Source organism: Zootoca vivipara, chromosome 14, assembly GCF_963506605.1.
Source record: "Zootoca vivipara chromosome 14, rZooViv1.1, whole genome shotgun sequence".
NCBI classification, from domain to species: Eukaryota; Metazoa; Chordata; class Lepidosauria; order Squamata; family Lacertidae; genus Zootoca; species Zootoca vivipara.
The window spans coordinates 14,111,528-14,125,526 of NC_083289.1; the positions used below are offsets into that span (position 1 = coordinate 14,111,528).

The following is a 13,999-nucleotide window of genomic DNA, read 5'->3' on the forward strand; positions in this document are numbered from 1 at the left end:
ACTACCGGAATAAAATAAAATGAAAAAATGAAATAAAAATGGAAAACAATAAATAAAATGAAATGAAATACAACACAATACTGTTTTTTTAAAGGACAGGGTTTCCCGTGCCTTGCCATGAAAGCAGGGCAAGCGTGAACTGAGCAGCTGCGATTGCAGAGGCTGAAAAGCGCCTGCTGAATTTCTGTAGGGCAGGTGTAGTCGGTGTTTGTTTATTAAATGTATATATCCCACTATTCCTCCAAGGAGCTCAAGATGGCTTACATGGTTCTACCCATCTTATTCTCACAAGAGCCCTGTGAGGTGGGTTATGTTGAGAGACAGTCTTCTTTGCTAATCACTTGTATGGGTAGCAGAGTAAGATTGTCTTCCATGAACACGGTTTTAACAGTGAGTCCGAGTTCTGGATCCACACGTCCTTCCACAGTGGGGAGATAAGTTTCTGGGCGGGAGTTGATCACGGTGAGGGTTTGCCAAGCGTTCTTTCCTCTTAGCATGTTTCTCCCTTCCGTCCTGAGTTCGAGTATCTTCAAAGCCTGTGACACCTTTAGAAAAGGCTGTTCTCCAACTGGAGCGCTCGCAGGCCAGTGTTTCCCAGTTGTCTGTGCTTATACAGTTCTACATTTTTATAATTTGTTTTGAGATAGTCTTTAAACTTACTTTGTTGACTACATTTTTATAGATTTGTTTTGAGATAGTCTTTAAACTTATTTTGTTGACCACCTGCATTATGCTTTCCATTTTTAAGTTTGGAATAGAGTAGTTGCTTTGGAAGATGATCAGGCATCCACACAACATGACCAGTCCAACGAAGTTGATGTTGAAGAATCATTGCTTTGACACTGGTGATCTTTGCTTCTTCCAGTACACTGGCATTAGTCTTCCCAAGTGATGTGCAAAAATTTTCGGAGACACTGTTGATGGAATCTTTCGAGGAGTTGGAGATGGAATTTATAAGTGGTCCACATTTCACAAGTATACAGTAAGGTTGGTAGTACTATAGCTTTGTAAACAAGCATTTTGGTTTGTCTGTGAATGTCCCGGTCTTCATACTCTCTGCACTTCATTCGAGAGAAACCTGTACTCTCAGAGCTCTGGCGATGCTGGATTTCGGCATCAATGTTGGCCCTTGTGGAAAGATAACTGCCCAGGTAGGAGAAGTGATAGAGTGCCAGGGGTCAGCAAACTTTTTCAGCAGGGGGTCGGTCCACTATCCCTCAGACCTTGTGGGGGGCCAGACTATATTTTGAAAAAAATATGAACGAATTCCTATGCCCCACAAATAACCCAGAGATGCATTTTAAATAAAAGGACACATTCTACTCATGTAAAATCATGCTGATTCCCAGACTGTCCGTGGGCTGGATTTAGAAGGCGATTGGGCTGCATCCGTCCACCCCGGGCCTTAGTTTGGGGACCTGTGATAGACACTTTCCAACATTACACCATTGAGTTGGATTTGTTGCACTGCAGAGGAGTTGTTTTGTGTTTGTTGGGGCAGCACCTTTGTTTTTTGAATGTTGAGCGATAGGCCAAGCTTTCTGTAAGCTTCTGCAAATATATTTAGGATGGTTTGGAGGTCATCCTTTGAGTGTGCACACCCTACATTGTCATCAGCAAGCTCTATGATGGAAGTTACAGTAACCTTACTCTTTGCTTTCAGCCTACTCAAGTTAAAGAGCTTTCCATCAGTTTGATATATGATTTCTACTCCGGTGAGTAGTTTCCCTTCAACAAAGTGTAGGATCATGCAATCAAAATAATAAATAGAGTTGGGGCGATAACACAACCCTGTTTAGCACCTGATCCCACTGTAAATGATTCACTTTGAGAGGCATTGTTACTTGTGATTGTTGCTGTCACATTATCATGGAGGAGCCGAAGGATGTTCACAAATTTATATGGGCAGCCAATTTTCAGAAGGACAGTCCACAGGGCATTACGATTTACAGTGCTGAAGGCCTTATCCAGATCAGTAAACGCCATATACAGGGGTTGATTTTGCTCTCTGCATTTTTCCGCAAGCTGTCGAGCAGTGAAAATCATGCCCACTGTCCCTGTAGAAGGTCGAAAACCATTTTGGGATTCAGGAAGGGTAGCGTCGGATATTGTTAGGAGACGGTTTGCTAAGATCCTTGCAAAAAAATTTGCCGGCCACAACTAATAAAGAGATGCCTCAATAATTTCCGCAATCTGTTCTATCACCATTTTAAAATAGATTGATAATTTTTGCATCCCTAAAGTCTGCTGGGATCTCCCCTCTCTTCCATTTGCTTGTCACCATGGGACTTTTGGGGTTTGGGTTTGGGATGGGTTTTTGGAAGATGTCTGTGTGTGAATTTGTTTTATGTGCATAGATCAATGATGGTCTTCACTGGATCTGAAGAGAGCATTTGGACAGTTACTGCTTCATATAAACACAAGAGGGAGGGTCCTTTCAGGATATTCCTGCTCTTCTACATGCATATAGCACAAGTTTTTTTTGCAGAAATTATTGATCCATCCCATCCTGCTTTTTCTATGCATCACCAGCAGGAACACATATTCTTACTGGTTTTTTTTACTCCCAGTCTATGTGAGGACAATGGCACACAGCTTTTAAGGATTACACATTTTGAACATGAAAGACTTTTTCATTGCCCTTATGAAAGGCAATGCACTGTATCAAAATATGTCTTAAAGACAGTGTTGCTGTTGTATAGATGCTTTTAGATACTAAAGCTATTTGGAACCATTTTGCTTCCCGTTTTTTATGAATCATCTTTTGTATGTGTGAGGTGAAAGCATGACAAATGGTGATCCGAGCAGGTACCCTATGTTTAAGCCTGGTCCTTGTTGGAATTCTTTCTACTGATTTTAAAATGTCAACATCTTTTGATGTTAGAGTACATCAGGCCATCTCAAGCAGGTTTAAGATGTGATTCTAAAATGCTTAATTGGAAGTAAGTTCTACTAAGAGCCTTGCTGGATCAGTCAAAAGATCCACTTAGTCCACTTCCCAGGTGGCCCAGCAGATTCCTCTGGAAAACTCATCAGCAAACCTTGAAGTTTATATCACTTTTCTGCAGTTACTCCCCAGCAACTGATCTAAAGTGGCAGACTGTTTCTGATGCTGGCAGTTCCATACAGCTATCATGACTAGGAGCAAAGGAAGCTGCCTTATACTGAGTCCATCTAGCTGAGTATTGTCTACACTGACTGGCAGCAGCTCTCCAGAGTTTCAGGCTGGAGACATTAAATGTCCTACCCGGAAATGCTGGGGACTGAACCTGGGACACATAGCTGTCACGTTCTCCCTTTTTTTTTAAAGGGAAATTCCCTTATGCTGAATAGGCTTCCTCGCGAGAAAAGGGAAAATGTGACAGCTATGCTGGGACATTCTGTATGCACAGCAGATGTCTGTACCACTAAGCTATGGCCCTTGCCATAGACTTGTTGTCCGTTAATTTTCTAATCCCTTTTTAATGCCACCTAAATTAGTGGCTATCATAAATGTTGATATATCATTGGTAGTCTAAAATTAACATATCAGATTTAGAGAAGGCAGATTAGAAACAGTTGATAATTTTCTGCTGTATATGGACTATAAACATAGAACAAGCTATGATTTTAGTTCAGATTTCTTTATTTATTAAATTTATATCCTGCCCACCCTCTAAAGGAGTATATAAAGGTAAAGCGACCCCTGACCATTAGGTCCAGTCGTCACCGACTCTGGGGTTGCGGCGCTCATCTCATGTTATTAGCTGAGGGAGCCGGTTTACAGCTTCCAGGTCATGTGGCCAGCATGACAAAGCCGCTTCTGGCGAACCAGAGCAGCACACGGAAACACCGCTTACCTTCCCGTAAGGTAAAGGTAAAGGGACCCCTGACCATTAGGTCCAGTCGTGACCGACTCTGGGGTTGCGCGCTCATCTCGCATTATTGGCCAAGGGAGCCGGCGTATAGCTTCCAGGTCATGTGGCCAGCATGACAAAGCCGCTTCTGGCAAACCAGAGCAGCACATGGAAACGCCGTTTACCTTCCCGCTGTAGCGGTTCCTATTTATCTACTTGCATTTTGACGTGCTTTCGAACTGCTAGGTTGGCAGGAGCTGGGACCAAGCAACGGGAGCTCACCCCATCACAGGGATTCAAACCGCCGACCTTCTGATCAGCAAGCCCTAGGCTCAGTGGTTTAACCACAGCGCCACCCGCGTCCCATACAGTATATACGTATCTAGAAATTGTCTCTGTAAACTATACCAACTATATACCATACAAATTCACTGCGATTTTAAATATTTTAGGTAGGAATACATTTGTTAGAAGCCATTGCCACATCTTGTGACAGGGAATTCCACACATCATGCGTTGAGACAGTGACATTTACTTCAAAGAAAGCTTATACAGGACCGGACTGCTGATTGCCTCCCCGCCATCTCCGTGTGAATAAACCCTATTTCAAGTTAAGGGAAGTCCTTGGTGGCGCTTATAGACAAGTCTTCCCGATGGGGGAGGCGCCAGAGATTCAGTAACTAGATTCCTCCTCCACCGCCCGGTTGAGCTACGATAATGTACTGACTGGTGTGCGAACAGCCTCTAAATTTGGCTGCAAGAGGATCATAACTTGCCGAGTTTCTATTTGCTCAAGCGAGTTGTTGGCGCAAGCGCTGCCTGTATGGCGGACCTGGGCGGGGAATACAAAGAGGAAATGTAGCAGCGGCTGGGCGTTTGCAGCTGATTTCTCTCTTCCCCCGCCTCCGCCCCCGTAATGCCGGAAGGAAGCAGCTTCTGTACTCCAGGATCTGAGCCTTAGGGCTTTGCAAGCTAGCTAGAAAAGAGAAAATCTCCAACCGCTTTACTTTGCCCTGGTGCGCGCCAACTCGCAAGGAGCAAACCATGGCCGCGGATCTCCCTCCCACCATCTCGGTCCAGCTGGTAGAGGAGCCCAGGTGCGTGATTGTCTTCCCTACAGCCGATCTCTAGATCCTCCATCGTTTTTTTGTTTTTGTTTACCCTATCCAGCAATAAGCAGGAGTCGCTGCCATACAGCAAGGAACATAACAACGGGATTTTTTTTTTTTAAAAAATACAAAACCAAGATTTTTATGCTTTAGACACAAAGGATGTTTAAGAAATTGTGTTCCCAAACGCCCATCCTCCAGCACTGTTGAAGATTATGTTCCAGATCGACGTTTTCAGACCTGGGACCCACGTTTAACATGAACTTGTGGGATTCATATTTTTTTTGTCATTCTCATTCACACCCACCCACCCCTATATATATATATTATTCTTTACGGTAATATGCTATACAGTGCTGTGCAGTGCTTTTTTCCTGGGGGTACGCAGGGGTACACATACCCCTAAACATTTTGTGAATCTAAGTTTGGCCTCATTGAGGGGCATTAATTCAATATGAGTAGGAAAATGAGAGTACCCCTAAACATTTTTTTTAGGAAAAAAAAAGCACTGGTGCTGTGTGTGTTTACTTGGAAATAAGTCCCACTTGTTTGATGGTGTTTATTCCAAGGTAAGTGTGCATAGGATTGAAGCCCATAACACTCCCCCCCCCAACCAATACAACATGTCCCTGTATTATTTTTATTTATTGGGTTTGCATGCTGCCTTTCTTTCACTGAGCAAAAGGTGGCTTACATGAGTCTTCCCCTTCCTGTTGGAAGGTTGAACTGAGAAAATAGCAAAAAGGTCATTGCTCAGTGCATGGATGTAGCCAGGATTTTTGTTAGGGGGGAACAGGCTTTTGTTAGGGGGGGCAGAACCTCAGATTTGTATTGATTTTGATTGATTTAGGGGGTCAGCTGCCCCCCGTCCCCCCCTTGGCTACACCCATAGCTCAGTGGAAGAACACGTGTTGGCCTCGGCTTCAATCCCTGACATTTCTATGTAGGGCTGGAAAACATTGCTGTCTGAATTTCTCAAGAGATACTGCCAGTCAGTGCAGACAGTGCTAAACTAGATAGACCAGCGATATAAGGCAGGGGTAGACAATCTGACCATGGAAGCCTACATCACATATCAAACTACTGCCACATCACATATCAAACTACCGTAATCATCCAACTAGGTCACTATTGTCTGTTCTGATTGGTAATGGTTCTTGACAGCCTCAGGAGGCTATCTTTTCACATCACTTGTTACCTGAGATGCCTTCTCCATCGTACCAGTGGTTGAACCCTAAACCTTCAACATGCAAAGTATATGCTCTCTACTATAGTCTCCTATGACATGGTGCCTTCCAGATGTTGTGCCAGCCAGGGATGATGAGAGAATTTTTTTCTGAAACATCTGGAGGGCACCAGGTTGGGGGGAGGCTGTTCCCCACCCACCCTGACATATACATTCCCTCTTGATAATTAACAGAAATGAAAACCCTGTTATGCATAAATGGATAAAACTTCATTAGTATACAAAAACTGCTGCCCCTTCATGTTAAGCTAGCCTTGGATGTTATACCTGTTGGATCTTATCCCTTGAATTGATGTTGGTTCTCTAAAGCTGCTACATCTTTGTTATTCATTCAATTGATATACAGTGATACCTTGGTTTACAACCACAATCAGTTCCGGAGGTCCGTTCGTAAACCAAAACAGGTTGTAACCCAAAGCGTGCTTTCTCCAATGGGGTCTCCCCAAAAGATTTGTTTGTAATCCAAAAAATGAGTTGTAATCCAAAAAAAGTTCGCAAACCAGGACACGCACTTCCGGGTTTGACGTGTTTGTAATCCAAAACGTATGCAAACCAGACTGTTCGCAAACCAAGGTACCACTGTACTGCATTGTAATACATACCTGTGTGGTGCACAAGATCACAGTTAAAATCAAAACAACATAACAAAACCGAAGCAAAATTAATCTTAAATGTGCCAACATGATTTTCCAGATTGCTGAAGCTGAAGAAGATGTTCATCTCTAAATTTAAATCAACTCCCAAGTTTTATGCTCGGGCACCAGGGCGAGTCAACTTAATAGGTAAAAGAATACATACTGAGGTTAATATGAATTCAGTGGCTAATATGCATAAACATGTGTACATACATGGAAGCATGCTTTCAGATACCACATCTTATTTCCTCTGCTTTTGCAATTTCACACAGTTACCGGTACATCAAAGGATGAAACTCGCAAGAAGTGCAGGATGGTCAGCAATTTTGTGTCTTCATTTTTGAAACTAATCCATACAGGATTACCTTTTACCCAACTAGCCCAGTGTTGTCTACTCTGACTTGTAGCAGCTGTCAAACCCATCAGTTTGGGACCTTTCCCAGTCCTCCTAATCCAAGTCTTTTGGTGCCAGAGACAGAATCTGGGACTTTCTGCATTGCAAACCATTTGCTATTATAGCCTCTTGATGTAGTATATGAAAATATGAAACTTCCTCATACCGATTACCTCAGTACTGGCCTCAGTTCTCAAAGATTAGCGGCCGAGGTCTTTCGCAGTCCTGCTACCTGTTATGCTTTATTATACCAGGCTGAGGAACCTGTGGCACTCCCACTGCCATCATCTCTCATAATAATCCATGCTCACTGGAGGCCAGTACGTTATATCTTAAGGGCCACCAAGTCTCCTGCCCTGCTTTAAATGGAGATGAACTACTGGTATGTGCCTGCCACTGAGATGCACTGAGAACATTTCTTTTTTCATCTGATTTTGGCTTGTTCTCACTAATCACAGTTTAAACAAACCACAGTTTCCTCAGTTAGGATGTCATGGTGAACTACTGCTTTTTGAACATCAGAAACATACATTTCTAATTTCTTTGTGTGCATGGGGAGGGGGAGACTGTGTGAGTAGACAATGTGTACAGTTTGTTAGTGTCATGATAGGAAATAATTCTTTCCCATTACATCTGAACTGGACCAGTATATAAATTATATACCCCAGTATATTTGATAGAATTTCTCTGGCGTGTGTAAAAACTATCCTTCTTTTAAAAGGGATTATTCTGCTGTTGCCGATGCGTTCCAGCCCATCTCAAAACGTTGTTAATATTCTTTTTTGTTTGGTAGGTGAACATATAGATTATTGTGGATATGCTGTGCTCCCAATGGCCATAGAGCAAGATATACTTATAGCTGCTGAACCTCTAAACACCCCAGCTATCCATCTGGCCAATACAAACCCTTTGTACTCGTAAGTGTTCTCGTTATTTCAGTTATTGTTGTTACCTAAAATTACCTAAATTATACCTAAAGTTTCCTAGGCACTGTGCAATGATTAAAAAGCAAGATACCCAATGCCTTCAAGCTTGCATTCTGATAGACACAATATAAAGCAAAATGGGATGGGAAAGGAACAGAAAAAGAAGTAAATTTGGACACGCAAATATTTCATAGCAAGGTGGAAGGGCCATTCTGGGAGCAAGTGTCCCAAGTTACAGGAGACTGGACGTCAGCAAAGTGCTCACCAATGAAGACAGGATTACAGATGCAGCACAGTCCAAACAAACCAAGGTCAAGAGCAGAGGATCAGTCTAGCCCTGTGGATAGCTCAGTCGGTAGAGCATGGGAGTCTTAATCTCAGGGTTGTGGGTTTGAGCCCCACGTTGGGCAAATGATTGCAGGGGAATGAACTAGATAATCCTCATGCTCCCTTGCAACTCTATGATTCCATGACACAGGGACATCTGCACTGTACATTTAAAACAGTATCATACTACTCTAAATGATCATGTTTCCTAACAACTTTTGGCACCCTTCACAAAGTACACTCTTTTTAAGGGAAACCATGACTGTTTAAAGTACTATAATACTGCTTTAAATGTATAATACAGACAAAGACCAATCTACCAGGCCAAGGTGAATATCACAGGGAGTGATATAGGTATAATTCTGCAAGTCTATAAAACTTGAGCCAGGAACTGGGAGCCAGAGAACTCTGGTGATTCTAGCAACTGGAAGATTCAAGAGGGAGGTCTGCCTCCTAAACACCACCCTAACCACAGCTGCTGGCAGTGAAAGACTAAGATTATACAATGATGATGATTAGGGATGCATTGTAATGATCAGTGCAGATATCCATGTGGTGCCTTTCAGCTAGATCTGCTATATTCTGTGTGTGTACTGTACATGAGCAAATTATTTGGAGTGCTCTAATACTTTCTTTCAGAGTGACTTGTGTTTTCCTTGTATGTAACAGAACTTGCACACCTTTCTCTTGAAACGGAAGCACCTTATGTCTTAAGTGTTCCTAAATGCTTGGCGGGGGATGTAGTTTAAAGAAAACTGCCTCATGGGCCAATTTGGCTCGTGGGCCGGAGGCTCCCAACCCTTGTCTTACAGCATAATACAGAGGACCAAACTATACCTAAGTGAGATTTCCTCTTGGGCTATTTTGGTTGTCTGTACAGGTCAAATTATTATTCTAAAAAAAAGAATGGAGTCTTGATTCATAACACTGGATTTTAAAATTCTCTGCACCTGAATTGCAGAAAGGTTGCCTCAGACAACTCTATAGTAAGATTATTGTGTTGATAATTTCCAGGATAGAATGAAAGTGTCAGTTTTCTGTTCTTTGCAAAGAGTTTTCCCATTTACTCATTTCTCACAGTTATATTGCATCGTGCCTGGCCATCTTGTGAGGATGGATGTCTGAATATCATGTGCCGGTTTAGATGCCAACATTTCTTTCAGTCTTTTGGTTTGAAGAGGCTGCAAATAATTTCAGTGGTCTGCACACCCAACTTGTAACATTTAATTCCGTGGGGCAGCCAGCAGTACCATATAATTATCCCTGTTTTGTTTATTGTTTGGTTTTTGAGCTTTTAAAAGAAAGGCATGCACAGAGGAAACAGGATCCCTGTTTATTTGGAGGGAGGAGAGAAAAGGGGAAGCAGCAGACTGCATATTTATTTTCTATGGCAAACAATAAGAACTCGTAGCACAGAGTGATTTCTATCAACAGTAACTTCTCTTTTTTGTGGTATCATTCATCTGAATTGCCTGATGAATTTTAAGAAAACATGGAAAACAGTCTGGTTTGTAAAATAGACCTTAGGGTCTGTCTAGATGCTTTCCCCCCCTACCTAGAATAGTTATACCATGTTCAGTCCCTACAGAACATTCGTTTGTGGGAAGCTTATACAACAGTGAGCATTCATCCTGATATGCTTGTGCACTGTTCTGCATCTTCATATTAATCACTGTCCCACGCTTTTCAGTGCATTTCACCAACACTGTCCAAACCACAAAACCCGATTCTTTTAAAAAAGTGGATTGGTGTTTCAGCCGAAGGGCCACATTCTTTTTTGGAGAATCTTCCAGGGGCCACATGCTCCTTAGTGGCATAACCCACAACCCTCAATTCAGGCAACCAAGAAGCATTAGCAGAGTTCTAGGACAGGCATAGGCAAACTTGGCCCTCCAGATGTTTGGGACTACAACTCCCATCATCCATAGCTAACAGGACCAGTGGTCAGGAATGTTGGGAGTTGTAGTCCCAAACATCTGGAGGGCTGAGTTTGTCTATGCGTGTTCTAGGACACACTACAGCCAGGCAAGAACAGGCGGATGCAAAGCAGGGCTGGTATATTCTGTAACTGGGGCATTGCCCCTCTCTCAGTCACCCCCCCCTATCTACCTTAACCTTAGCTAAAACCAGTCCAAGGGATGGAACTGCCTGCCAGCATTCTCTTCATTAGCCTTAGTGTTGCCCTTGTACAGGCATAGGCAAACTCCGGCCCTCCAGATGTTTGGGACTACAATTCCCACCTGTAGCTAACAGGACCAGTGGTCAGGGATGATGGGAATTGTAGTCCCAAACACCTGGAGGGCCGGAGTTTGCCTATGCCTGCCCTTGTAGAACTCAGTTAGAAAGAGGATGGGGATCAAAGGCAGAATTAGTTGGCTCTTCCTTTCATTGTCTCTGACTCCCCCGATGGCCAGGCTCTCTGCTCTCTGCCCCTACTAGCCCTAGTGGGCACTAGTCACCACTGGGTGCTGCTCAGGAAGGTGTGTTGGCCAAGGAGACCGACCGACCTAGAGAGCAGCATTTGGCGCCTGGGCCTAAGGGTCTCCATCCCCACACTAGGGTAGTTCAGTTGAGCAAAATTGTATGTTTTCAACAAAATAGTATTCCACAAAACAGAGACAATCTGGAGGTGCCCTCTGTCCCTCAGAGTACATGGTGTGGGGCACCCCAAATTGGGAGTCCGTGTGATGAACATGAATGCAGATTAGGCATGCTTACCTCTCCACCTGGTGAGGAGAGCAGGGAGGGTGTTTAGAAAGTGAGCTGGCACAAACGTGCGGCCTGATCCCGATCTCTCTCTGGCCAGCATCTTGAGAGTCAGAGTGGGGTCAGGTGAGATCAGGGTGGATAAAAATCAATGATTTTTTTAAAAAAATCAAAAAATCGGATTTTTTTGATTTAAATCGGATTTTTTTGATTTAAATCGGATTTTTTTGATTTAAATTGGATTTTTTTTAATAAAATGCTTTTCGAGGAAAACATATTACCATCCAAAGGTTATTCCATCATGAAATAAAGATTAGTTTTTTAATTTTGTAGTATAAGGTTGTATATGTTTAATTTTGGGGGTAAATAAATTCCATTAATCCATTCACAATGTCATGCTCTTCCAGAGGTTTTTGTAAGATTATTGGGCAGTTTCTCTGCCTACAAGATATTATCACAGGTGCTTGGTTTACTTTTGCAGTTCTCAAAACTGAATTTGACTCAACAGAGATCACATGCCTCTTCTTCACAGCAAAAATGTTATAACATGAACAGAGTTGAGAAAAAGACCTTAATCCTATTGTTCTACAAACCTATGAATACAGAAGCAACCCCTTCAGTGCTAAGTTTCAAGAAGTTCAGTGAATAGAAACGAAACAATATTTTTCTGATTGTTTGGAGTGGACAGTATTTAAGTTTTTCATGTGTAGGCTGGGCTGACAGTCTAAGTTTCTTAAAATATATATATTTTGTTTTTGTTTAGCCAAATTAGTTAACAAACATGGATGTTTGTTTAAGCAAATAACATTTGCTGAAATGTTATTGTTTCAGTTGAATAAATCTATTTAAATTGTTATTATTAAGGTAATGATTATTTTTCTCCTTCCTAAGTACAACAGTAAAGTTGTCCAAATATGAATGATTAACCTATTAAACTGGGGATAAAAAAACTAATATGAAAAGTTGTTATTCTAAAAATCTTCATCTACTTGCATATTAAAGTTATACCAGCAAGAATTAGTCTTTATGATTTAAATCAACTATGATTTAAATCAAGCCTTACTGACTAGTGATTTAAATCGTGATTTAAATCAGTTTGATTTAAATCAAATCCACCCTGGGTGAGATGAAGAAATAATGTTTGACAGGCCCTTGGCAAAACCTTTGGCAGAAAAAGAAAAGAATGTGTCGCTCCCTAGCCAGCAGATGGCAGCAGCAGGTCATTTATATTTTTAAAAGCACTAAAACCTACATTGATAGTTTCATGGACTTTTAATGTTTTCCCCTGTATGTTTATATTTTCCAGGGATTTTACGACAAATGCCAACAACATTCAAATTAATCAAATGGAACCTTTGTGGCACAACTACTTTCTATGTGGAGTCAAAGGAATTGAGGTAAAACAAATTCAGTATGCATCATTTTAGCAAGTTAATTTTTTTATTAAAAATGTATTGGGTATGTGAATCATTTGAAGTTTTTTTTAAAAAAATAACACAATATAACAAAGTATTAATTTAATAATTTAAAATGCATTATAGTTATATTTATTTACACAGATAAAGCACCATGGCTACAAAACTCTTTCAAAATTTATGGTCTCTTGTTTCACGTTTCAGACATTAAAATGTTTCTCCTTGCTATGAGTTTTTGAAAGATTTTTTTCAGAGCTCCAAGAATAGAGAAAATTAATAAAAGTGGGACATAGGAATATGATCAACATTCTCTAATATTAACTCAACATTATAACCTGGAAATCCTGGGTTAACCCACTGAAATTAGTAAAATTACAGGTGGGCAGAGTTGTGGAGTGGGGGCTAATAACCATATTACTTGCAGTAAAGCCCTGTACCAGGGACAGGAACTCTTTTTCGGCCTGAGGGTTACATTTCCTCATAGACAAGAATCATTAAGGGGCATTCAGCCTGATCTCCAGTTAGATATAAGTGCCTGCTTATAGCTTACTACTTGGTTTTGTACTTGAAAAATCAATCTTCCTCCTCTACCTTTCCTCTCCACTCGCCTTTCCTTGTGTGCCTTGTCTAGGGCTTGCAAATCAGCCAGTGATTTATTGCAAAACCACATTCTATCAGGTAACCTGTTTTGGGGCCCGCAGAGACAGTAAACTCCAGTTTGTTTCCTGGCTCCAAGTGGGAAATAAAATTGGGGGGGGGGGAGATTTGTGCATGCTGAACAGTTCTCTATAAAGGAGGTGATGCATATAAAACGTTAAAAAGAAAGTAAACGCAAACACAACAAAAACCCCTTAAGCAAAACATTATTCAACTGGAAGTTGCAAGAGAATCCAAGGACCTAAACGTGTTTATATTAAATTGAACGTGCTATCCTTTTGGAAGAGAAGTGCTGTAGAACTTGGTAAAATCCACGTTCAGTTTTGAAACTGGAGTCAGGCGCTCTCCTCTTCTCCCCCCCCCTTCCCAATGTTAAACATTGCGTGATAGGTTTGCAAGCGTGATCCCCTTTCAAGGCAATTCTGCCAATGAGTTCCTAGTTAAATATATGACTTAGATTTCCCCCCTGCCTCTCAGTCTTGTCTTCTGATGTTCTGTGTGGAAGTGGTTGGCGGCGACAGTGCTTGAGCTAATAGTTTGTTTGTGTGTCTAAGAAAGGGAATTTTTATGTGGGTCATTTGTGGTGGTGATTAGGACGTGTTGAACTAGAGCTATTTTCTGTGGGTGCTGCAAGAATTCCGCAAGAACTGTCTAATACTGGAATTATGTCAGGGCGTGTGGGAGGATAACGTTTTAAAATAAATCAGACTTTGCAGAGATTGCAAACTTTCTCTTGGAAATCCTCACC

At 41.7% G+C, this 13,999-nt stretch overlaps 1 protein-coding gene across 3 annotated transcripts in view; it reads left to right on the top strand.

Annotated features, from left to right (window-relative positions):
* The first annotated feature begins 4,576 nt into the window (after window positions 1-4,576).
* The window catches only part of GALK2 (galactokinase 2), a 72,055-nt gene continuing 62,632 nt past the window's right edge, over window positions 4,577-13,999 (top strand). The window contains exons 1-4 of one of the 3 annotated variants that reach the window (XM_035131693.2): window positions 4,577-4,933; window positions 6,885-6,973; window positions 8,014-8,137; window positions 12,486-12,576. In XM_035131693.2, the coding sequence (XP_034987584.1) occupies window positions 4,881-4,933; window positions 6,885-6,973; window positions 8,014-8,137; window positions 12,486-12,576 (357 nt within the window). In that variant the 5' untranslated portion in view covers window positions 4,577-4,880. The remainder of the gene's footprint in view (window positions 4,934-6,884; window positions 6,974-8,013; window positions 8,138-12,485; window positions 12,577-13,999) is intronic. The other 2 variants (XM_035131691.2, XM_035131692.2) reach the window with 2 other exon arrangements.